Source organism: Trachurus japonicus, chromosome 13 (assembly GCF_045865225.1).
Source record: "Trachurus japonicus isolate A0001 chromosome 13, Traja_1.0".
Lineage (NCBI taxonomy): Eukaryota > Metazoa > Chordata > Actinopteri > Carangiformes > Carangidae > Trachurus > Trachurus japonicus.
In genome coordinates, this window is record NC_140919.1 from 26809424 (window position 1) to 26833733 (window position 24310).

General features: G+C 44.5%; 1 protein-coding gene across 2 annotated transcripts; it reads right to left on the reverse strand.

Moving 5' to 3' along the window:
- Window positions 1–260: 260 nt before the first annotated feature.
- Window positions 261–23043, reverse strand: wdr62 (WD repeat domain 62). 2 transcript variants are annotated; one of them, XM_085795613.1, is made up of 33 exons: window positions 22663–23043; window positions 20947–21038; window positions 20671–20733; window positions 20078–20135; window positions 19468–19635; window positions 18480–18617; window positions 18202–18384; window positions 16847–16998; window positions 16584–16770; window positions 14944–15075; window positions 14655–14806; window positions 14459–14550; window positions 13593–13718; window positions 13389–13459; window positions 13153–13274; window positions 12983–13058; window positions 12675–12786; window positions 12380–12443; window positions 12172–12285; window positions 11976–12085; window positions 9774–9826; window positions 9418–9690; window positions 9061–9116; window positions 8813–8967; window positions 8262–8375; window positions 7568–7679; window positions 7386–7461; window positions 7049–7115; window positions 5947–6069; window positions 4343–4607; window positions 3798–4093; window positions 912–1012; window positions 423–764 (listed from the first exon to the last, which is right to left on the reverse strand). In XM_085795613.1, the coding sequence occupies exons 1-33, from the start codon at window positions 22765–22767 to the stop codon at window positions 561–563; spliced, it is 4212 nt and encodes a 1403-aa protein (XP_085651739.1). In that variant the 5' UTR covers window positions 22768–23043; the 3' UTR covers window positions 423–560. The 2 variants fall into 2 exon arrangements, with proteins under 2 accessions (XP_085651738.1, XP_085651739.1); XM_085795612.1 differs by lacking the exon at window positions 5947–6069 and having other exon boundaries at window positions 261–764.
- Window positions 23044–24310: the final 1267 nt, after the last annotated feature.

The following is a 24310-nucleotide window of genomic DNA, read 5'->3' on the forward strand; positions in this document are numbered from 1 at the left end:
CTTGAAGTCGAGACTTGATTCATCTCCAAGTTCATTTAGATCGTTTCATTTGTTTTCTGCTTTCAAATATTTTTTATTTTAGTTGGAACCTGTGCCAAATATCAATTAAACCATGTGTTTGTTGTTTTGTGGCAGAGTAAAATCACCTCACTGATCACAAGATCATGTGAGCTACAGCCATGAATACTCTCCATGTTCTTAAACAAAAAAGGAGAAGAAATACAGTAAGTCATTATTCTGTGGACACTGAAAATGAGCACATGTCAAGTCTGAAATAGAGAAAGGTACATTTTAAGAGTCATTTAACATTTATTAAGAAACATATAAAACTCTACTTTATGTACAAACACAGTGACTGTGAATTAAAACACAAATAAAACGGTTTGCTGCCATAAAAACAAACATAAGGTGCTTTGAAAATTAATACTGATGTTTTAAAATCTGTCAGTTGTTGAGCTGAATAAACAGCAGCACTCTGTCACTCAGGTTGACCTTTCAGTGAAATTTGTCATCTCTCAGCCTCCGTACACGGCACACGTACACAAGTCCTTGGTCCTGGATCAGATTTTGTTCAGTTTTTTCTGAGTCATCTGAACCAGCAGCTCTGAGTATTTTTCCAGCAGAGACGTCGTCCTGTCATCCTCTAGCTGACCAGAGGGGGCGCTGCTGCCCCTCCCGTCTCCCTGCTGGACAGTCTGCAGCTCAGTGTGAACAAAATCAAACGCCTCCTGTAGGACGCACGACAACTGGGGACGCATGCCAAGCTGTAGGACAGAGACATGAACAAAAAACTATCTGTGACATTTGAAAAGAAATATAGCAATTATCTGTTGCTTGTGAATCACAGAAGTTGTCATCAGTGAACTGACAAACAACTAATCCAACCAAACAACAAAGAGTCAGTAGTTAACCTGTTGGTAGAGGTGGACGGCTCGTCTCGCCGTCTGTCTCAGCTCGTTGGCGACCTCCTGACACTGCTGCAGACTGGGTAACTCCTCATCAGCACCTGCTCCTGTAGACAAACAACAACAAACAGCTTCATTTGTCATCAGTCTGAACACACAGCGCTCGTCCTCAGGCTGATGCTACACTGTGACACCACAGGTTGGCCATGAGCAGTGGGCGGGGTTACCTTTGGATGGAGGTGGAGCATTATAATGAAGTGAGGGAGACTTTTTAAAGGGGAAATATTCAAGTCCAGTCGCTTTTCCGCTGTTTTAGTAACCCTCCCCCTGGCCAGGTGCATTTGTTTACAACAATGCCGGCGAGAAATCAATCAATAGAGTGGTAGATAACGTTGTGTCATATACAGTGTTACAACGTGTATATTTGTCTAGTCTTACCTGTCATAAAGGCTCATAAAGGCTTCGAATGCACAGGAGGAGCATTAGCAAAACAGTGGAAAAGCAACTGGACTTGCATAGTGTTATATCTTCCGTTTTATTAATATAACAAGTAGGGATGTCCCGATCACATTTTTTTGCCCCCGAGTCCGAGTCCGAGTCATTTGATTTTGAGTATCTGCCGATACCGAGTCCCGATCCGATACTTTGGCAATGCAGTAAAGTTTTTAATGTAGATCAACTGTATCATCCCACTATTTTTCTGTTCTTTGTGCTCTACTAGGGATGTAACAATATCACAATCTCACAATAATACTCTACCTCAATAACAAGCCCATGACATTTATTGCAGTATTGCAAGACATGCCATAATATCAAACTCTCAATGTATATTAGCACAGTAGCTCCACAGTATAATATTAATGCCGTTATCCATAAGTCAACAACAAGAACATTTGGTCAAAAATAAAATAGCTTATCATGTCTTTCTCAATCACCAGCCTCTCTCCCCTGATCCCACCCTCTCCTGCCTGTCTGCCCCCCCCCCCCCCCCCCCACCTCACTCCGTCTCCCTCCCTCCCTCACTCCGCTCCTTCTCCCTCCCTCCCTCCCTCCCTCCCTCACCCAGCTCACCTTGCTCCTTCTCCCTCTCTAACTTTAAATAAATACCTGGTTCTGTATCTGCCATCACGCAACACAATGGTAGTTTTTTTTTCAACAGTATGAGAAGTTTAACAATGTCCGCGAGTCCGCGACATCTGCGCGGTCGGTCCGTGTGTCGGTCTCACGTGCGTTACGTCGGACTCACTCTCAGTAGAAGCTGCAGTGACTGTTGTTGCTGCAGGTGTGTGTAGCGCTCAAACATCAACAACAAGCTGCTTGGAAGTCAGCAGTGAAACAACGCAGCCACACACACACAAACAAACAGTGAGCTGACACAGTGACACGATCGTCTCTCACACTCTCGCAAGCGCCGTCATTTCATATCGTTACTTGTCCGCGACGACGCAGCCACACACACACACCGTGTGTGTGGCTGCGTCGTGACCATGCACAAAACACAAGCAAGCTGCACCGAATGCGCGTCGCTTTGGGTAATGAGCGCACATGACGAACGTCTACAGTAAAAGTAATACATCTGAACGCCCCCCATGCGGCCCGTCTTCGCTTTAGACAGATAGGAAAACCCTGACATGTAGATATGTAATATATCCGATTCCTGATCGGGATGTAACGTCCGATTCCGATCGAGTCTGAAACCACGTGATCGACCCCGATTTCCGATCACGTGATCGGATCGGGACATCCCTAATAACAAGGATTTATCGGACCACAACGTCTCTTCAAAGATTTATTGGTAGCGGTGCAACTTGTTAGCCCATGGCTACACTGGCAACAACAACATAGCGCAGGTTACCCAGCATGCACCAGGTGCATGTCAACTACGGGTCCTAGTGTAACCCAAAATACACAACACATAGTTTCCCTTTAAAGGGGAACTATGCAAGTCCGCTCGCTTTTCCGCTGTTTGGTTACGCTGCTCTCGCCCATGTGCTTCTGTTTACAAAGAAGCCGGCGAAAAGTCAATAAATGGAGCAGTGGATAACGTTACATAAAACATACGATGTTACGGCGCGTGTGTTTGTGTAGTCTTAACTGTCATGAAAAGATCAGGGGTTACGGAGCGCGTTTGTGTCGCGGTGTGCAGAGACGAGAGCTGGGACACCGGAGCGGCGGCCAGGTACTACACTGATGTTGCAAGGTTGGTTATCAGCCGTGAGAGGCCAGGTGAAGGCAGAGAGCCTCCGTTCTCACTCGTAACAAGTCACAAGTGATGTAGTTAACGATCACAATTACTCCGGAGCTTTTTAATTAAGGTAAAAATGTAGCATAGCCACGGGAGGAATCCTGCTTAGTTCCTCTTTAACCTGTAAGCCCCTCTGTATGGACCAGCTAGATCACCTGTCTTACCCAAGGGGGCAGTTGTCGGTCTGAGAAGTGAAGCTCACTTCCGCGTTCAAAAAAATGCAATCCCCTCGAATTCCTCTGGGGGCTGGTGTCAGAAGGGAGCATTCCCCATAGACCCCCATGTTAAAATCGCAGACTTTACATCCTCAGTAAACATGTTAAAAGCCTGGTGTCAGAACGTTTTTTTGTCTCAATCGATAGTTTCTACCCCCGCACACACTCTGAGGGGGGTGAATTTTTTTTTAACTCTACCGTTTTACTGTTATTAGGTTAAAATTCTGGCCAATTAGGGCGCGGAAACGTTGAGTGACAGGTCCGAGCAGCTCCGTGGACAGCTGCTTCGAGGCCAGTGGGCGGGATCTCGGCCGGCCAATCCAACATGGCGCTGTTCAGGCCGCCATATTTGAGTCACAAAAACGACTCCCCAAAACCAATGGGTGACGTCACGGACGCTACGTCCATTCTTTTTACAGTCTATGGTCTTACCTGCATCAGTCTGGATTTGCATCTTGGTCAGCCCTGCAGAGTCCTCCTGCCTGGAGGGGGAGCAGGTGGTGATTTCTGGGCCAGTAGTGGATGTGATGATGTCACAGGTGGTGGGCACGACTGTGGGTGTGACAGAAGGGGCAGGGCTTGCGGGCAGTGTTTGGTTTTGATTGGTTGGCGTCTCCTCATCAGAGCTGCTCGTCCTACGGACTGATGTGGCCTCGGTGGGGGTGGCCAGTACGTGACCGTCTCCTGCAGGTACACAGTGCTGAGGGCTCTGGGGCCACAGAGCGACACTGACAGACACAAGACAACAAACAGTGAAACGGAGGAGGAAACATAAGATAAACAAAACATTTAATATATTTGTTGACATTCGTCTCTGTATCTGTCTTTATTGAAATATACAGGTATGTCTGTATTGTATGTCTCTCTGTCTTTAACTAATTGTTGTATTGTGTCTTAAAATAAGACCCTGTGTCTTAATGAGATTACCTGTATAAATAAAGGTTAAATACATAAAAAAAAGTAGAACAAGATGTTACCTGTTGTTCTGGTCCTGATTGGGTTCAGATGTAGGAGTGTGGAGGTCCACACCAGCAGCTAGCACAGGGGCAGGAGACTGAGGCTCTGAAGAGGAGGACAGATTTTCTTTGCCCTCCTCCTGCATGGAGGCAGGGCTGGGGGTGTCCTGGCTCACTTTGGCCCTAGAGCTGGCTGTGGTTCCCAGGTAACCATGTCTCGATGGCCCCTGCTGGACCGCAGACATCAGGCTGCTGTTGTGAGCCGCCACTGTCCTGGGGGTGACGTCTGATTGGTTAAAGAAGAAAAAGGTCAGAAACTGAAGAAAGACAGACCAATTATAACAGGTGTGACCTCCAGGCTGAAGTTCCTTTGAGCTCTGATCCAATGGGATCTGTCACCGACTCATGAAGAGAACTGGACCAGTGGCCAGTGTCAATACTCTCAGTCTGATCCCACTCTCAGGCTACATCCACACCAACACACCCCTGTAACCTTTACTACGGTAGGTTCATTACTGCTGTACTACTGTTCAATACAACTCTGCTGTTTTCAACTCCAATAAATGACACTTCTGCAAATGATCATGTGAACATCCATGGCCACCTCTGATTGGTCTCATCAGCCTCATCAGACTACCTGTGCTGAATAAAACAATTTAATGACTTACAACTGTTTTTGTTTCTGACCTTCGCAAGGTTTTAAGTCTTCAAGGTAATCTGAGCTAACTAGACATGAGAGTGGGATCAATCTGAGAAAAAGAAAATGTGATGAAGCAGAGGGGGACTTCATATTGTCGTTAGTTTATTTTAAGAAATATTTTTTTAACAAATAGTAACGATTAAACAACTGTTTCAGTCTTTTCTCTGATCAAATTTTGGACTTGTGATTTTGACAAAACGTGACGCCTGAAGACGTCACCTTGGGCTTTCAGAGAGTTTTCCTTTTCTTACACTAACTGTATATAAAGCGGGATAGTTGGGTTTTTCTTGCCTGGGGAAGTGTGAGATACTTGTGCATAGTAGGTGGATTAGATCATGAGCACTGCACTCCCAGTGTGAAGATCCAACCGAGAGCAGCAGCAGCAGACACAGCCATGTGTTGCTATGTGTAGGTTGAGTTCAGTTCTACATAAAGTCTTGACTTAAACTGATAGTGAGTTATTCACCAGGTTTTTTTTTCTTCTCATGGCCGGTGAACAGCAGCACCGTCAGCTGGGGTTGAACATCTCAACTAGGAGCACACTGATCACAATCTACCATCCTGAATCAGCACATTACCTGTAGTGAATATGCACAACTACCTCACACAACCTTAACATGAAATAATCCCAACTATCCATATCCCAAGAATCAAAACATTGATCATGATACTGATACCAGCGATTAGTTGTTGTGCCTTCAATTATAACTCAATGCAAACAAAGCTGAGACATTAGTCCTGGTTGTTGTTTTTCTAGGATGATTCCAGGACCAGTGGTCATCTCTGACTCTGCTGCTCTGAGTTTTGAAGTTCCCACTGAGGGAGTGGGTGTAACCACCAACTCCAACACCTTGTGAGTTTGACTGCAGGAAGAAAACACCAAACACCCGAGTGTCCCCTTCCACACACACACACACAAACACACCTCCAAGTATTTTTCTGCACTGGACAACAACCACAGTGTGTCGTCTGCGTGTTTGCCGTGGATGGGGCTGATGGGGTATCAAACAGGAAGCTCTTCTACGGAGGACGAAAGGGCTGGATCTCACTGTGGTCACACAAACGCACACACACCTGTTCTTGTACTGCTGTTTAATATTATAAAGCAGTAACTTAAGATTCATAGTGTCCGCCATGGAGCCCCTTCATTTGTTTTCAATTCTACATGACACAACAGTGTTTCCCAGACGTAGACCAATGTATGGCGCAGCGCCACAGAATCAAGACCAAGCGCCACAAATGCCCCCCCCCCCCCCCGGTCGGACGATCGATCCACTATTGTTTTTAATATGTTTTCCTCATGTCTTATGTTTTAGTCCTCTCATAATGTCGTTGTACAGGTGTCTATACACTGGACAACACATCGTGTTAGATAGCTAGATTAGACTTTATTGTTATTGTACAGAGTGTTGTAAAGTGATAAATGCACTACATCAAGACCTTAAACAACACTGCATGAAGAAAACAACACTACAGAAATATGAAACCAAAACTTAACTCAGCTGTGACAAGCAGAGCTGAAACCACACACTTTGGTTGGTCTGAGTTTCACATCTGCTCATTTTACATAAGAAGAAATGTGTAAACATAATCTGATCTAAGATGTTTCCTGTTGGGTCACAAACTGATGTGAAACTGAAGTTGAACCAGTTCTGCTGCTCTGACTTGCTCCAGACTCCATCTCATATGCGTACACAACATGCTATTGTCCAAGCCGTGAACACACCAAAGCAATGACAATGTTGTGTGGTCACGCAACTTGATCAAATTAATTGGCCCAGGAGTCACATCCTGCAGAAGTGCACACAGTTTGCTTTTCCAGAGACTGCACCTGGATAATGGCTGTTTCCAGCGCTACCTAAGGCCCACCAGTGCCCAGTTTGACAAAGCTTTGTTCAAGGCCAGTAAGGTTAACTAAGATCCTGCTTCACAGTAAAACTACTAATCACCAATCTACAAGACCTGCACATTGGCCGTTTACAGTTGTTTTTCAATTATTAGTGCTGGTCATCTGAAAACAGACTCACCGCTGCTGCTGTTTTCTTTCTGAGTGGACTCTGCTGATCTCATGTCGACACTCGACTCCGTCATCATCTGAAAACAAACATTTGGCTTCAGAAGCTTTAGTGATCCTCTACTTCAAATGTGCATATTGTCAACTGAGAGGGTCATCAACAGGTCACAGGCACAACGTTGCTTTACAATATTTTATCTGTCTCATATCCTCATTTTACTCAATGTAATAAAAAAAATGCACTGTACAATTTACAAAATCCTAAACAAACTTGTTGATGTATTGCTGTAATAAAAGCAGCAGCCAATGAAGTGCATGTGTACATGTGTGTCACTCAGGCGTGTCTGTACCAATGAGCTGCTGTCGTTCTCCTCCGAAATCCTGGTCGGGATGGAAACAGACGGTGGACCTCGACTTGGCCATGCCCTGAAAACACAGCAATAACAAACAGTCATCGCCATGCCAACAACTGGCAGACAAACAAAGCGACCCCTTCAGGTCAAAGACGACGGCCCGAGCTCTGGGCACCGACCTGACTTTGTCCTGGAAGCGGGACAGGAAGCGGGTGGAGATGCTGAGTCGAGGGTTCAGGAAGTGTTTTTCTGACTGAGGCTGCAGATTCCTCAGGTCAGTGTCAAACCTCTCTGAAAGGTCAAAGGTCACAAAGAGCTCAGTGGATGTGTAAGCAGAACGCAATGAGGACGTCAGGAGGAGGGTAAGGAGAAGCTAAACTGAAGGAGAGTTTAACTACAACACCCAGTGTGCATCACACTGACAAACATGCAGTCGCATAGCTTCACATTTTGTAACCTTATCAAACTGTCATGTTTTATTATCTTCAGCTCATCTTTTATTTTCTCAGTTAATCAATAATTAAATTCAACATTCAAACTGAACAAAAACAGAGTTGAAAGTCTCATTCCATCTACATTTTCAAAAAGTTGGAGATGCTGCTTACTTTGTACTCTGAGAAGCTTGGTTTTGTTTACATGACATGAACTGAACAATGAAAACTGTAAACACTTTAAAGACCCCCTTCGATGAAAATCGTGATTTTCGTGCTTTTCACATGTTCCTGTGGCATTTTTCTGATGTTAGAGGACATATCAGCAGAAAGGTAAGTGCAAAATTGCATTTCTGAGTTTTTCTGAGCTCAGTTGGTAGAGCACCCGCCCCATGTGTTGAAGCTATAGTCCTCACTGCAGGCAACCCTGGTTCCTATATACCTTCGTTTAAACTGGAGGCCAGAGTATCAAAGTGGTTCTTCAGAGAGTTTCTGTCATCGTCGTCCTCAAGACCCAAAGAGCCCACAGAGCTGCCCTGACTCAGAGAGTCTGTGTCTGACAGAGGAGAGAGACTTGATAAATAACAAAACACACAACAAACAACAAATATGATAATAATAATGATGTGTAATAGCCGTATCGAGATCAACATGATTTCAGAAACCTGACAGTCTTCTTCTCCTTCAGTGTTCCAAGTAATTTATTTCTTAGTTATCTCTCATACTGCGACAAAATATAATTGGTCTCCTAGATTGGATCAGTCAATAAAACCGATTTCTGCCCCGTTGGTGTGAGCATGTGATCTGTGCCATCTTCACCTTTAGCTTGTGAGACAATGCACTCCTATTAAACTCTGTGAGGTCTTTAAACCTCCCATCCTGTCTGAAAGAACCTGGAGAAATGCTCTCATCAATCATCTCTCTGTGAGTGATAAATACATCATGTTAACAGAGGCATGTAACATGTCCTCTGTGTACAGTCTGAGGTCTAACCGGCATCGTGCTGCTGTTCCAGACTTCCTGTAGACCCCTCAGAGCAGGCAGAGTCCGGACTCAGCTGAGCGCTCCACACGGGCACGCCCTGACCTCGGACCTCCAGCTGGCTCAGGGACTGCTGAGGGTCAGTCACCGCTTCAACATTAAAGTCCCTGATGAGACAAGAGACAGTGGTCATTAAACAGAGAGCAAGGCACATCTGACGTCTCACACTCTCACACACAGGATGTGTGATGTAGTCTCACCTGTCTGTGGTGGTGTTGGGGTAGAGGATGTAGCTGCTCTTGTCTCCACCTGAAGTCTGCGACACCTGAACATCACACACGGTCACAAATCTGATCAGCACAGCTCGGGGCATTGCATCATGGGAGACTGACTGACTGAGCAAACTTCATTTTACATCGGGGTATACAAAGTATGTGGTTTTAAAGTCGTGGCAATGGAAAAAGTACAAAATCTAAAGTAATTTGTACTTTGAAAAAAGCAGGTGCACAAAGGAAAACTGGACGTGAAACGTGAAACGAGCTGATCAACTGAGGACAGAAAATCAACAATGCTCCGATGGGGGCAGACGGACCACTTCAGCACCAGGATCTCAGTACATACGTGCTCACCTCCTCCTCCTCTCCCTCTCCATCTTCCTCCTCCTCATCCCCCTCCTCCTCTCCCAGTATACTCTCCAAACTCTGAGGGTGGAAGTCTTCTTCCTCCTCCTCTTCCTCCTCCTTCTGCCCCTCTTCCTCCTCCTCCTTGGTGGGACTTGGGGAGAAGCTGGAGCAGATGGTCAGAGGGTTCAGCTGCTCCGTCCACCGACTCCGTACCTGACGAGGCTCAGTATCTGATTGGGTGACAGCAGGCGCTCCACCATGACCCTGCTGAACGAACAACATGTGACTAAACCTGACTGATTATCTGGAAACTAATTAATGTCAATATTGAAATTTAACATCAGACTGACGAGTTTTCTGAACCACATGGGAAGTTTTCCATTGGTCTGGAGCAGCTGAGCATCTGAAACACAGACAATCATACCAGTCAATACCCAGCATGATCCAGAAAATATTTCTGAAGATCAATATCCAGGGTGCTATGTTATACCCTACTGGCTCACATTGGGAAATGTTAAATTGATCAATTTATAGACCATTTCTATGTTTATAAACATTGATGACGTATGTTGTGGGCGGGGCTTCACTGGTGGCAGAACGTGACAGCTGATCTGGTGTCAACAGTGGAAAGCCGGCATCAAGAGCGATCAAATCAGAGGAAGATGGATCACACAGAGGCCTTCTCTGATTATTTTAATGTTTTGTCAACAGAAAACAGGTTGTCATACCTGAGTAGGCTAAGTTAACGATTAGCAACGGAGTGTGTTGTGTGTTACGGACCGACGTAGGCTACTGCCTAGGGACACAAAACGCTGCGTGGGCGATCATCAACAAGTCCATCAACTACGGTATGACAGCAAACTGTAGCCTACTTGTATGGCTGTATATTACAGTTTATTTAACGGATCCATGTCTGTTATTTCTGTATTAGTCAGACCGTTGTTAGGCTATACATCACAGACCGTTGCTAGGGACACCGCTCATGACCCGATGTGTGTAAAAATGAATGAATGAATGTCAAAATAAATGAATAAGAGGGTGAACGTGTACACGTGTTAACGTTTACACTGAATGAAACAGTAAATGTTTAATAAAAATCCCTAAACGATGCACGCAATATCTACATATATTTTATACACTGACTGATAAGAATATTTTTTCCGTCGAAAAAAGTTGGAAAGGACGGGTCGTCTTATATTCGGGGTCTAGATATTGTAGCCTACATGTACAAATCAGCGGGTGACACCAAACAACGTCTGCCCAAGCAAGTCAGAGCTTTTATTTCTCTCACACTCACACACCAGTGACCTAGAGATGCAGCCGCATCTGAGGGGACGCGCATGTGTTGCCGCTTCTCCACTACACAGTTACAGCTCGGCTCTACTCTACCTACTTTAGGTCCTAGTTTAAATCACAGCTGAGTTCTTTATAGTTCCTCCTCAGCAGTCGTTGTATCACCCCAATTTCCACTGGGTCCGTCAGCATGGCGGTCACCGCTGATCACTCCTCTAATCAGCATTTCACCGGTCTCGCCACGGCACGACTCTCTTTTTTCTCTCCTTTTGTCAGCTCCAAACTCACTGTTCTGCACCGCGATTACGAAAATTAAATAAAATTCACCCTCTAATGTGGGCTCATCATCACAGCTTAGGGTCGTGCTGCAGCCAAGCAGCTGCGCTGCTTTTTAAAGTTGAGCTGTATGTCAGGACCTATGGTCAGGACGTGTATTTGTTGCTTACTTCCGGTATTTTTCTGCCACCAGTACGTCACTGTGACGTCGACGCCGAAGTGGTCTATAGAAAAAATAATAACACTCCTCCACAAAGTACCTGACACAGATACTACAGAGCTCTGCCGATTAGGCTTCACAGTAGAAGAGATGAGACTGAGGTACAGCAGACTGTGTGTTGTTCACTGGCTCTTATTACAGGGCGGCTAAAGGATGGAAAACAAAAACTCACCCCTTCCTATGAGTGGTGGAGAGAAATGACTAAACCAGCCGACTATTAATGACTAATTTTTTAACTGAACAGGCAGGAAGTTTTGAGAAGTTGACAAGAGGTTCCTGTCTAGATATGTGTTGCTTGCACAGTGAGGTGTTTTCAGTTTATGGGAGAGATGACTGCACTTCTTTAGACAGGTGTGATAATAATGTCATGTGATGTTTGCTCATCTTTGTCATTAGTATTGCAGGTCTTTTATGTCTTCCGATGGAAACCAATAAAAAGTTGAAAAAAAAAAAAAAAAAAAAAGTATTGCAGGTCTGAACTTTCTTTCCTTTTGTTTCTTCTAAGTTTTGTTGAAATTACCTCTTCTCTTTCTGCTTTTTCTCTCTGATGTCTGTTTCAATATTCAAAGACTCAGGTTGGGGTTTAGAATAATCTCCTTCTGACAATCAACGGACTCACAGTACAGTCAGATATTTGCTTTGTCTGAAACCTGAAAACTGCCACTATGTAAAGTTGCGACATCCATGTTTCATGGCTGAATGATTTTGATAAAATGAAAATAACAATCAGACTGGGTCAAGATTAGCTCTTCCTCCTCCTCACCATGAGCCAAGTCCAGTCGACCTGGAGTCCTGCTGTCAACATCTTCCTCCCCCTCCTCCTCCTCCATCTGAGGCAGCTGAGAGGAGGGGACAGTGATGAAGGTCTCCCTCCTGAAACAACAAGATCCAGGTTCAGTCTCAGAGACACAGACCAGACTTCATATAAACCTGATGAACTGGTGAACCTCCTTACACACCTGATGTTCGGCTGTTTGCGGCTGCAGGTTTCAGGTGCAGCTTTTAGTGCAAGACCGCGCTTCTTCCTCATGGTGGCCGTCATCTGAGAGTCCAGCTTCCACACAAACACACAACTACATACACACACACACACACCACAGCAGTATAGTTCATCTGCCTCCCGACTTCAGTAAAATTCACCTGTGTCCTTACATCAAAACCGTTTACCTGTCTCCTGAGACACTGATGAGGTGTCTGCAGTCCTGGCTGAACCTCATACAGGTGACGATCTCTGAGGAAACAGTGACAATTTTTTGTTGTTTTCATCTTTCATGACAGCACGTGCGCCTGATTTTAAAGGGAATGGGAGATGACATGACACTGCTTAATTAAGTACAAGCCTTGCAATAATGTACCTGTTGCAGCCAGTGACAAAAAAGAAAAAAAGACATGAACACAGGGTGGTGCCACAGGCTTCAAATGATTAAAACAGAGCCACAGGAGCTGAGCTGGATTTACTCACCTGAATGGCCAAACAGGGTGGCGACACATTCTCCTGACTCGTAATCAAAGATTGCAATGTTTTTGTCAGAACAGCTGGTGGCAAAGAAACTCCCCGACACATCCATCTGAACCTGAACACAACACTAAATATTAGCTAATCACATCATAGATCCAGACACCAACTGGAGCTTCTGACAGAAAAACCTGATCATGCCATGTTATAAACTTTTCATTTAATAGTTTTCCAGGTTAACTGAGGCCAAACTGTGAAATACCAGGACTGAAAATGATTGGTATCAGTGGGATCCAGTAGATGAAAATGCTCACCTTCAGCAGAGCTCCTTCATCACTGGAGGAGCCCTTCAAACACTTTTTTAGCTTCCCAGTTTCCACGTTGTAAACCCTGAACACACAGACACACGCTCACCAGCTGTCCATTCAGTACAGGGACTGTGTTTTCTATCAACAGAGTCTGGAGACGTCAGAAGCTTATTTACCTGACGTTTCGGTCCTGACAGGCGATGGCCACATGGGTTCTCGAGGAGTCCAGGTCCATATCGTACAGCGTCGTCTTCTCTACCACGTGGTGGCTCCTGGAGAATGACAGACCCTCCTTTGTCTGGACCACGACAGAGACGACCAAACCGTTACCAAAACACAGGGAATCATGGGAGTGTGTATTCATCATTCTGAACTCCACTGACATTTCTTTAGAAATCAGTGTGTGACTGACCTGCTCCGCTGCCTGGAAGTAGATGCTCTTGTCGGCTCCACAGCTCACCATTCGGATCTCTGGACTCTCACCTGGAACACAAGGAGCAGGGAAAGAGCTGCAGATTCCTTAATTAGCCACACACTGATTTAATAAAAAAGGTAGAATGAGTCCGATCTGACACCGAGGCATCTTCAGCAGGATTGACTGGACCCTTGTATTTACCTGTAAATTTGACAGCAGTGATTGAGGCCGAGTGGTCGTTCAAGGTCTGCTCCAGACTGTAGTTCTTATCCAGATTGAAGATGTGAATTAGACGATCCCTGCTCGCTGTTGCCAACAGCTTCACACCTGAAGAGACAACATCATTCAGTTGTCACATCTACAGGGACACACACTCTTACAACTTCCCTCCAGCTGTTTCTTCTCCTGTGTTTAGGTAGAAGATGAAGAGGTCTAGCCCTCAGCTACTCAGCTGGACTCGACTCTATATATTTTTTCACTTTTCCACTGGGGATAGTACCTGGTACCTTTTTTGGTACTGCCTCAGCTGAGGTTCCAAGCGAGCCGAGCCGAGGCCAATACTAAAATGTGGCTTCAACCAACTGCTGGCCACTGATTGGCCATCCAACACAAGAATCAAATTCGCTATTTTTAATAACACACCGGCAACAGCTACCACTGATCTGTTCTGTCGTTATTCTTTAATGTGAGTTGTATGGCTACTATGCAGAAAACCACACCATGGTCGACGAGGTGCAGACGCGTGTGTGTGGTGCGAATGGGGGCGTGGGTGAAAAAAGAGAGCAAGAAAGACTATAGATACCATGCTATGGCGAACCTGCCCACATTGAGGAAGTACTATGAAGTACACAAGTAATGGAAAAGGACCTAAACCTAAAGTGGAGGCAAGTCGAGCCCATGTGAACTTGATTTAGGATTGCAAAACCAATTCAATCTCCGTTAATACACCTGAGCAACACATATCACATGATCATTCATGTACCCTGAGCCACCGTTGACACAAAACAAATCTAATTTAAACAGTATCACAATAACAGTGTTGTGTAACCTTTGACCTGAGGTCTTACCTGAGGATGTGGGTGAGAACTCCAGACACAACACCTCAGAGTCATGAGCCTCAATCTTCGCCAGCTCATCCAGAAACTCCAAACCAAAGATCCTGAAAACAGAAGAATACCATCAGCAGATCTCATTGTGTGTGTGTGTGTGTGTGTGTGTGTGTGTGTGTTTATATATGTGTGCGAGCATGTGTGCGTTTCTCACCGCAGGTTTCCACAGCGGTCTCCAGCCGCGAGCTGTTGTCCATCAGGGCTGATACCCAGCACTCTGATACCAGCCTTCCCATCAGCCCCTGCTGCCTCCTCTGCCTGCAGGTGTTGTGTGTTTTCCCCGACGTACAAAATCCTCAGAAGATCCTGGAACATTAAACACACACTCTGTAACTAGCTGTATTCACGTGTGTGTGTGTGTGTGTGTGTGTGTGTGTGCGTGTGTGTGTGTGTGCGTGTGTGTGCATGTGAGTGCATGACTGAGTGTGTGATGTTGGTCTCACGTTGCTGTAGAGGTTCCTGTGTCCAGTGGGGGGGTCAATGTGCCACAGTCTGATGGTGTTATCAGAGGAGCAGGTGAAGAACGAGGATGGAGGCAGACAGGCCTGACAGCTGTCTGACAGATCTGGGTACACCTGAAAAACCAGAACCGGCTCTTAGACCACACATTATACTATTTAATTCAATAAATTTGTTGGCATCATTATAGTAACATTTTTCCTGGCTACATCTGGGATTTATCAAGTAGTTCTGGTAGGACTGCAAGTATATTTGACATGACTGAAGTATTTCTGATATAACTATTTCTAGTGGTACTGGAAAAGGTCTGACATCTCTGTTATTGATGGAAGTGTCTCTTTCAATGTTGGAGGTTATAGAGTGGAAGCTGGTCCATAGAGGCAGAGGAGGTTGGTCCTCCTCTATTTTTGAAAGGCAAGAGGAAGCTCAACATATTTTTAAGAAAGAGTAACTGGTTGAAATAAACCTTTACCAAATCATTTATAATATATTTTTTAATCTCTTTTATGGAAGAAAATCCACTAAATCCACTTAAAACAGCTCAACAGCGCCGCCTGCAGGCGGAGGAGACAGAGTAGTCTGTGTGAGGAGCAGTGAACAGGAAGGTGGGGGCTTAGGGGAGGACGGAGGGCTTCTGTCCTCCTCTAGACACCTCGGGGCCCCGCCTCCTTCCATTCACTCAATGCATTTAGGATTTTTTCATGCTGGTCTACGATTGGCTAAGACACGTAAAATGACGCTCTAAGGGAGGACGTCCTCCCTTACCAATCAGCAACCAGAACACAAGACTGACATCAGGTTGGTCCAATGACAGTTCTCGCCAAACTTTCACTCGCAGCTGTGCTGCTCATGCTACTCCTAGCACAAGAAATACGGAGTTTTCAGCGATACTGGCATCGATTTGAAAGGAAATATCAGCAGATTTCTGGACAAACTGTTCGGAGATATCAGAGAGAAGCAGTCAGGAGGTACCAGTAAGGAGAAGTGACAGCGTGTGGTGATCAGCGGTACTGACGGTAAACTCACTCACCCATAAAAGACTTGCTAACCAACCTGCTAAGGGTATAGTGGGCTCTTGGTGAAGCGGTTAGCATCGTCGCCTACGCAGCAGGGTTTCTGGGTTCGAAGCCAGCTTAGGGCAAGTCATTAAATAACTTTTTTTTTTAAAAATACATCCCACATCCATGATGTCTGTCTTTTTCATTAGGCCTGTGTTAATCTGAAAACAGTAGGATTTAATAAAATTATGTTGTTTTTAAGAAATCTTGTAAGACATTGTTTAATTTTCATTGAATTTAAGAAAGTAGGGATAAGTAGTCAACTAGTATAAAATAACATGACGCCATGGACTGGTGTTCCTTCTGTTCTCCCCAATTTTTTCAGTCACCAGCCGCCACTGTTATAGATGTATTACTGGTGTGGCTCTAAGTGTTGCTGGTAGTGTTGGGAGTATTTCTGATGTTCTTCTGGTAGCAATAAAAGCACTTTGTGTATTACTGGAGACTTTTCTGTGTGATGTAGAGTGTAGGTTGTGTTTCTGGAAGCATGTATTTTTTACTTATATTCCCACTATTGCCAAAGTAGTTCTGTACTTGTGGTGCTCGTAGTACTTCAAGTCACTGACCTCTGCGCTCCACACACAGCTGCTGTGGTACAGGGCTGAGTACAGCTTCCCCGCATTCTTCACGTCTTTAACGTCCCACACGTACAGGCTGTGGTCGTTGTACACGCAGGTCAGGTGTTTGGCAGCGATGTCGAAGGTCAGAGCCAGTGTGTCGGGGTACTGAGCACCGGGACTGCCAGGTGAAAGACTGTTAACAGACAGAGGAGAGATCAGAGGGCAGCTCCGTGCTTCCAGTCACTCCTCAACATCTACAACATGTGTACCCGCTCTGAGTGAGGTCGACGCCGAGCCGGTGAGGTCGATTGAGGGTGGTGATGTACTGCAGGTTGGTTGGACTGAACACTCTGATGAGACCGTCAGCACAGCCGCAGAAGATCAAGTCCTCACTGACAACCACACAACTTGCCGACGAAGTCTGTCAGCAACAGAAGCAGTTATTAACATCCAAGCAGTTAATGATGCTGGATCAATGTTCAACAGCAATTCATACACATGGTCTTTAAATGCATGCAAGTTGCTTTACATTATACATTAAAGGGATAGTTCAACATTTTGGCAAATTGGCCCATTGCCATAATCGCTATAGTCATAGCAGTTGGTTCATTACCTTTAATTGTAGGTGTAAGCTATTTTCAGTGCGGCGGAGCGCAGCAGCTGGCTGCTCAGAGCTACGCTATGGAATTTCTTGGTTTCCCTCATTAAACTCATCAAATTCAACATCCCAAAACTCCACAGCGCTTTTGTAGACAAGTTGTGAGCTGCACAACCACCACGCTATGAGATAATGACGGAACGATACGAAACGGAGCCGTTTTCGAGGTAAATACAGGGTAAATACGGAGACTGCTTGCTGAAAAACTGTCCCTGAACGCAACGCGCATCAGCGGTTTTGTATGAATTTACCTCGAAAACGGCTCCGTTCCGTATCGTTCCGTCATTATCTCATAGCGTGGTGGTTGTGCAGCTCACAACTTGTCTACAAAAGCGCTGTGGAGTTTTGGGATTTTGTATTTGATGAGTTTAATGAGGGAAACCAAGAAATTCCCTTAGCCTCCATAGCGTAGCTCTGAGCAGCCTGCTGCTGCGCTCCGCTGTACTAAAAATAGCTTACACCTACAATTAAAGGTAACGAACCTACTGCTATGACTATAGCAATTATGGCAATGGGCCAATTTGCCAAAATGTTGAACTATCCCTTTAAATGTAAAGCAGTTTGATAACATTAAATAACCATGAACAATAACAGTAGCACTCTCCTGCAGGCGCGACTGCGCACAAAAGCTCGCCTTGTTTTCTCTTTTGCTAGCTGTTCTCTACACAGTGGAGTCTGTCTCACAGCCACTGCAGACAAGTCAGCACAGTGGCAAGGTAATTATCTCTCTAATGGAAAACACTACGGTATATTAGCAGCTATTCAAATGTCCCTAATGTAGCTAGAGACTGTCATTGGTTCACTGCAGTTCAAAGTGGAAACACTCAGTCATGATGCTGATTCATTATTTTACTCATCATATGTCTTTTATTATTGAAATCATCATATGGATTTTAACAAGGTTAAACGCTGATTTTCAGGAGGGGATTTATAGAAATAGAAATAGAGAAAAGTTCCCTCACTGACCTTGAGGTTGACCCAGGCCTCCAGCTGCCGGCTGCTGTTAAAAAGGCACAGCAAGCCAGAGCTGGTGATGCAGTAGGTGCTTGACGCCATGCGGCCACGTCCACACGCCACCCCACTGAAAACGCTGTTCTTGTGGTCTCCTAGCAACCCCGACCGACCAATCAGAGGTACTGTGCTGTTCACCTGGGCATGAGGAGGGAAAAAAAAGAGGGTTTTGTTGCTTCGGACTACAGGTACAGGCTGAGCTGTGATCGGCCAATCAGAGGTGAGAGCGGTACCCTTCGTTCTTTGGATGCATCCAGGTACCAGAACTTGACGTGTCTGTTTCCTGCAGTGACGAAGTAGCTGCTGTCCTGGGAGAAGGAGACAGCGAACACCCTGCTGGACACCTTGTTGGAGGCAATGATCGAACCTTTCTGCTCACACACAAAGACAGGAAAACAAAACATCACTTCAACATTTACCAGCAAAGTCTCTGAACCTGTATGTCACTATGTTGATGAAAGAAACTCATCACATGCATCTATTCTCAGGTCCTCAGGCGACCTGTTCTGGTCCCTTATCAGTCTCCTTTATCAGACTCAGTTATGTAGATCAAGAGGGCAAACAAAAAACATGTTTCATTTATGGCTTAAAATAATGATTGTTCTTTCTAGCACTTCAGTACATATACAGATGGCAGCCTATTGGGGATGGGGTCTTTCCAGTGAACCTGTTGTGCTCTTTTTCTGTTAATTCATTTTGTGCTTTTATTTTGATTGCTCCTTTGACATTATGTTATTTCATTTGTTCTGTTCCTATCCTTGTACAATATCCTCTCATAATTAGTAAAACACTGCATTTGTGCTAAATTCTTTCCATCATGGACTTCAACATACAAGAACATAAGTAAAAAAAAAAAAAAGAAAAGAGCATGAAACGTATCAACAAATGTATGTGTATTAAAATTCCTCAATAAAAACACATGAAAAAAAAAAAAATACTTTCCAGTCATCAATTTACCAGATGTCTAGTCAAAAGTTAATTAGTTACTTTAGATGAAAGTCTTGTATTGTGAAATACATAGAGGATGTGTTGTTCTCCTACTGCATGAAATGAACAGTGTGGTGTCACAACTGGTGACGGGTGGAGGTTACAGCTGTTTGAGCTGTCGTTTACTAAACTGGTCAAGTGTTTGATGAAGCCTCACGTGTGTGTGTGTGTGTGTGTGTGTGTGTGTGTGTGTGTGTGTGTGTGTGTGTTTTGTGTCACTGTGTGCGTCCTCACCCTCCAGTCCCACACACTGACAGTCATGTCGTGTTGATATCCAACGGAGACAATGTAGCAGCTGTTGGTGGAGAACGCCACACAGGAAACTCCGTATTTATGAGACTGGACCTCGGCCACCTGACCTCCACCCACCTCCCACACCCGCACACAGGGCATGTGACCGCTCTGAAAGGCACACACAGAAAACACACACACAGACAGAAAACACAAATACATGTTATTCAAAGGTTCTGTAGAGCATCATCTCTGCCACCGGGTGTCACACTAGACCACAGCGACGTTAGACCAAACTGTCAGCCACACAGAGGAGAGGCTCAGATACCAAAACAGAGACCAGAGAAACTCTTCTGTATCTTTACATAGAAATGAGTTTGTTTCATATGTTTGTATATTAAATTTCATAGAACCTTGAAATTTTCCTTTTTTTGTTAAAGGTGGTTTATAACAGCCTTCATGTGCTGAAGATACAAGTAAATTCCTTCAGATCTGGCTACAAGCTCCTCTTATACTTTACTGAAAGTGTGTCTGTGTCTTCAATGGTTATGATTAACATGAGCCTGGATTCACACATACAGAGTAGCGGACTGAGGTGTGTCACTGCTCTTACCTCACCCGTGACCAAGTGTTTTCCATCATGGGAAAAGGCCAGAGCACTGAAGGGTTTTCTGAAACACAGACAGAAACATTAACAGGACTCATTAGATGATGCAATTATCAGACATGATAGATGAATTACAAGGTAGCCTTAATGTGATGGACTGTCACTGGATTTGCAAAGTTCAGTCATATTTCCATTCTTGCACACAAATCTTCAAAATGTTAAGTTCTGTAAAGCCCGGTCACTAAGAGCCGGGTGTCTGTGTTTGTTTCCAGATGACACAGCGGTTATTAACCGGGTTTATGCTGATTTATTAGACAGAGTCAGTGTCAGTTCATGAGACCTGGGTTATTCATAAACAAGATGTGAAGCAATATTGAATATTTCTAAAAAAAAAAAAAAAAAAAAAATCCCCTAGAAAGCAGGGACAGGAGGAGACTGAACACACAAGATTAGATCCTTCCTGAGAAAGAGGGCAGATATTTCCTGGTAAACACTACGACGACAACCCTCACACCATTGTGATCCTACTGTTTGAATGTTGTTCTGTTCACAGACAACGCCAGAAATTGAGCAGGTAACAAAGATACAGCCACATTTACCTGGATGAATTGATGATGTGTCTCTGTTTGTTCTTCTTCGGGTCAAGCAGCACAATGACACACCTGAGGCACAAGATGGACATCACATCAGCGGGTTCAATTTTATTTATGAAAAAATACTGTCTCCCACAGCGATGAATGTTGCTAATTACTCTGTCCTATTGTTCAGACATAAACTCTTGGTTTCAAAATCACACCCTGCAGTGCCTCTGTCATGCTGTTCTTTGGTCCCTGCTCCTCACCCAGTTCAGGTGAGTCAGAGGAGGCGGGGCTTACCCTGCAGGATAGGCAATAAGCCCAGATTTGGAGTCACACGTCAAACCACTGCTGCTGGATGTGGTGATACCAAGAACCTTCTCCAAGTTCACCTGAAAGCACATACACACACAAACATCATTAAACATCATTTATTTTCTTAGGAGGCTCAGGTCATTTAACGTCTGCAGCACTATGCTGCAGATGTTCTACAACTCAGTGGTTGCAAGTGTCTTTTTTTATGCTGTGGTTTGCTGGGGGAGCAGGTTGAAGGCAGCCGACGTCAACAGGCTCAACAAGCTCATCAGGAAAGCTGGTTCTGTCCTGGGAGTAGAGCTGGAGTCGGTGGTGGAGGTGGCTGAGCGGAGGATGCTGACGAAGCTGCTAAGCATCATGGACAACACCTCTCACCCTCTGCATGCCACACTGGCATCCTGCCAGAGCTCCGTCAGCCAGAGACTGCGACCACCCAAGTGCACTACAGAACGCCACAGGAGGTCTTTCCTCCCTGTGGCAATCAGATTGTACAATTCCTCACCCTTTGCTGGGAGGGGAACATAAACATACACAATAACACATCTAATTTTTAGATTGTGTTTTTCAGACCTTTGTATTACAGCACTTTTTAAATTAATGTTTATCTATCTATCTATCTATCTATCTATCTATCTATCTATCTATCTATCTATCTAAAACAGTCAACCGTTTTAAGAATTCTTTTATCCCAACTACCATCAAATTTCTTAAAGGGTTTGTGCAATAATTCTTATAGTGCTCTTACCATGGTGAATTTATGAGATGTATGTATGTGCAATATGTGCTATGTTATGGGATATGTGCAATGCTGTTATGTCTTGTGTTTGCTGGGTTAGTATGGCTGAGGTTTTTTGTCATTGTGGCCATCAAGGCATTTATGGCGCAGCTACAGTGTCCAAGACAAATTTCCCTGAACGGGACAATAAAGTTTATCGTATCTTATCAATCTGTCCCCCTCTGGCCATTTGCTGTCACCTCACCCCTACAAACTGAAAAAAGAAAAATTACATTTAACAAAAATAAAACAAGCTGTGTCACTCTGTACAACCAAAATAATGAACCTTGACAGGTCTATTAAAATTATTTGAAGACTCCATTCATCTGATATTTTCACACCTAATCCTCAAAGTTAGAGAGAGTTAGAGAGTCTTTCCAATTGCTTAACTTTATTCAACTTGCTGGATAAAAAAGTTCAGACAACTCCAGGTAGTGATGATGATGTAGTAGTAGTGGACACAGTCCGTGTGTGTTAGATAAAATGACTGATGACTTCATACACCTGACTTATCTGTTGTCCTGTTAATTGTTACTCCTACATTGTGCCTGTTTGACATTTACTCTCAGATGCAGCAGCCTTTAGACATGAGCTGTATCATAAACCACTTTTGATTTCAGTGCTGTCAGCAGGTTTTGGTGGTGGTGGCCTGCTGCCCGTCTTTGTGTGTATCTAAACATTAGCCTGTTGCTGTGAAAACTTTTTTTGCATTCTTGGTTAAAAGTTGATACAGTCCGTTAGTTAATTAGCTGCTGGCCATGCCTGCTTTTTTTTCTTTTTACTGCCGTGTAATTCACCTCATCCTTCAATACTTTCCTCCGTTTGTTCTGATTGTTTACACGCTGCTTTTAGTAAAACAAGCTGAGCTAACGGACACTGACGCTAACAGTTAGCCGTCAGCTAGCTCCGTTAGCATGGACTCGTACCCGGCTGCAGGAGGTCTTCTTCTGCTGGCTCTGCCGGCTCTTCCTCCCCGCTGGTGGTTTCCTCTTCGCGGCGTTGACTGAGCAGCAGTCCGCTCCGTCTGCCATGGCGCCGCCTCACTTCTCCTCTAACGTTACAAAGTTTTAAGTTACTCCAAGACCAACCCGGAACGGTTACTAACCAAGCCGTTACACCGGAGGGATTAAACAGTCAAATCGCTGCGGCGAAGGTCCGCAAACAGCACCATAAGAAGAACCAGGGGGGCGGTTTATCGGGTTATTAAAACTCTCCGCTGGTTTATGATGGAGGACTAGCTTAGCTTGATGCTAACTGTGTTGAAGAAACCCGATACCTTTCTCTGCAGCGGGACTCCGGTTCAAACTAAGCCCCGCCCACTCCCCCAACAACTAACTAATAGGCAGCCGAGACCACGCCCCCTGTTCCAGAGACAACCAATCAACAGCAGAAGCCCCGCCCATTCCCTGCCAACGAACCAATCAGTCATTGTTTTGGCCGAAGGCACAGATTCTAAGTAAACACAAAGCATTAATAACGATTTGATGAAAATGCCTCAACAATGAGATAACACAAGTTCAGTTTAACATGTGACAATCAACGACTAAACCCTATTGTCTGTTCTGTAAAGATGCAGACTGAATACCTCAACATTCTATAAACAAAATTATTCTGTGGTGAACAAAGCTGTCTATCAGTCAGGCTGTGTGATAGTGACATAACACAAAAATTGAGAAAAAGATTTATTTAGTAGGAAGAGTGACATATGTGTTTTGGTGGATACAAATGAAAAAGATGTGTGGTGCCCCCATGCCTCTGATTCAGTGAGGGCAGTGAGAGACCATACAGTCTATGTGAGAGACTGATATGATGGGAAAGCTGGGGTGAGAGAGGGAAGGACATGCAACGAAGAGTCATGAGTCAGACCCTGACCCACAAGGCCACAACTACTGCTGTTTAAAGACTGAGCCAAAAGTATGTGATCTACCAGGTGAGCATTTTTTTTAGATGGACAGCAGAAGAAAATCTGTAAACATGGCTGAGAGCTCAAAGTGAAAGTTGAAAATATGACCTCAATAAACGGGCTGTAAACAGTCAGGAGCAACAGTCTGTTTTTGGCCAATGGATAAGACATGTAAGGAAACAGCTTCATCTACAAGCCACAGAGACACAGCACTGCTGAGTGTAGGCTACTGCTGGGGATCAGTATGCACATTATCACTTTTTTATTTGGTGAATAGAGCAGCACAGAAAACAAAAGAGGAAAAAAAAAATCAGATCATAGGGCTAGTAGTGGTCTATATGAAATGTCAGGGTGCTTGGTGGTTGAGTGGTTAATAGCATGTCCCATGTTAGCAATGCCCAATGCAGTGATCGCCAGATCGATTCTCGACTGGGTCAGTCATTCCCCCAGTCTCTTTCCCCACTTTCCTGCCTATCAACTAAAGGCAAAAATGACAGACCCAAATATAGATGCTGTAATAAACAGATATAGACTGTATTTTTGCTGCCTTATTATGATTTAGTTCTTTCTTCTTTTTTGGGGTGTTGATTAGAAAGGGGTTTGTTTGAAAAAGTACAGGAGTTGGAAGTAACTTTTTTCAGCTCTCAGTGCTGTCTGCACCTGCTCCTTTT

Excerpts from the sequence above, each read along its gene's own strand:
- wdr62 (XM_085795613.1), bottom strand. The coding sequence starts at position 22,767 with ATGGCAGACGGAGCGGACTGCTGCTCAGTCAACGCCGCGAAGAGGAAA. Across the intron at positions 12,286-12,379 it reads ATCAGTGTCTCAGGAGACAG|TTGTGTGTTTGTGTGGAAGC; the intron begins GTAAACGGTTTT and ends GTGTGTATGTAG. Across the intron at positions 4,608-5,946 it reads GTGCAGAAAAATACTTGGAG|ACGTCACCCCCAGGACAGTG; the intron begins GTGTGTTTGTGT and ends TTAACCAATCAG.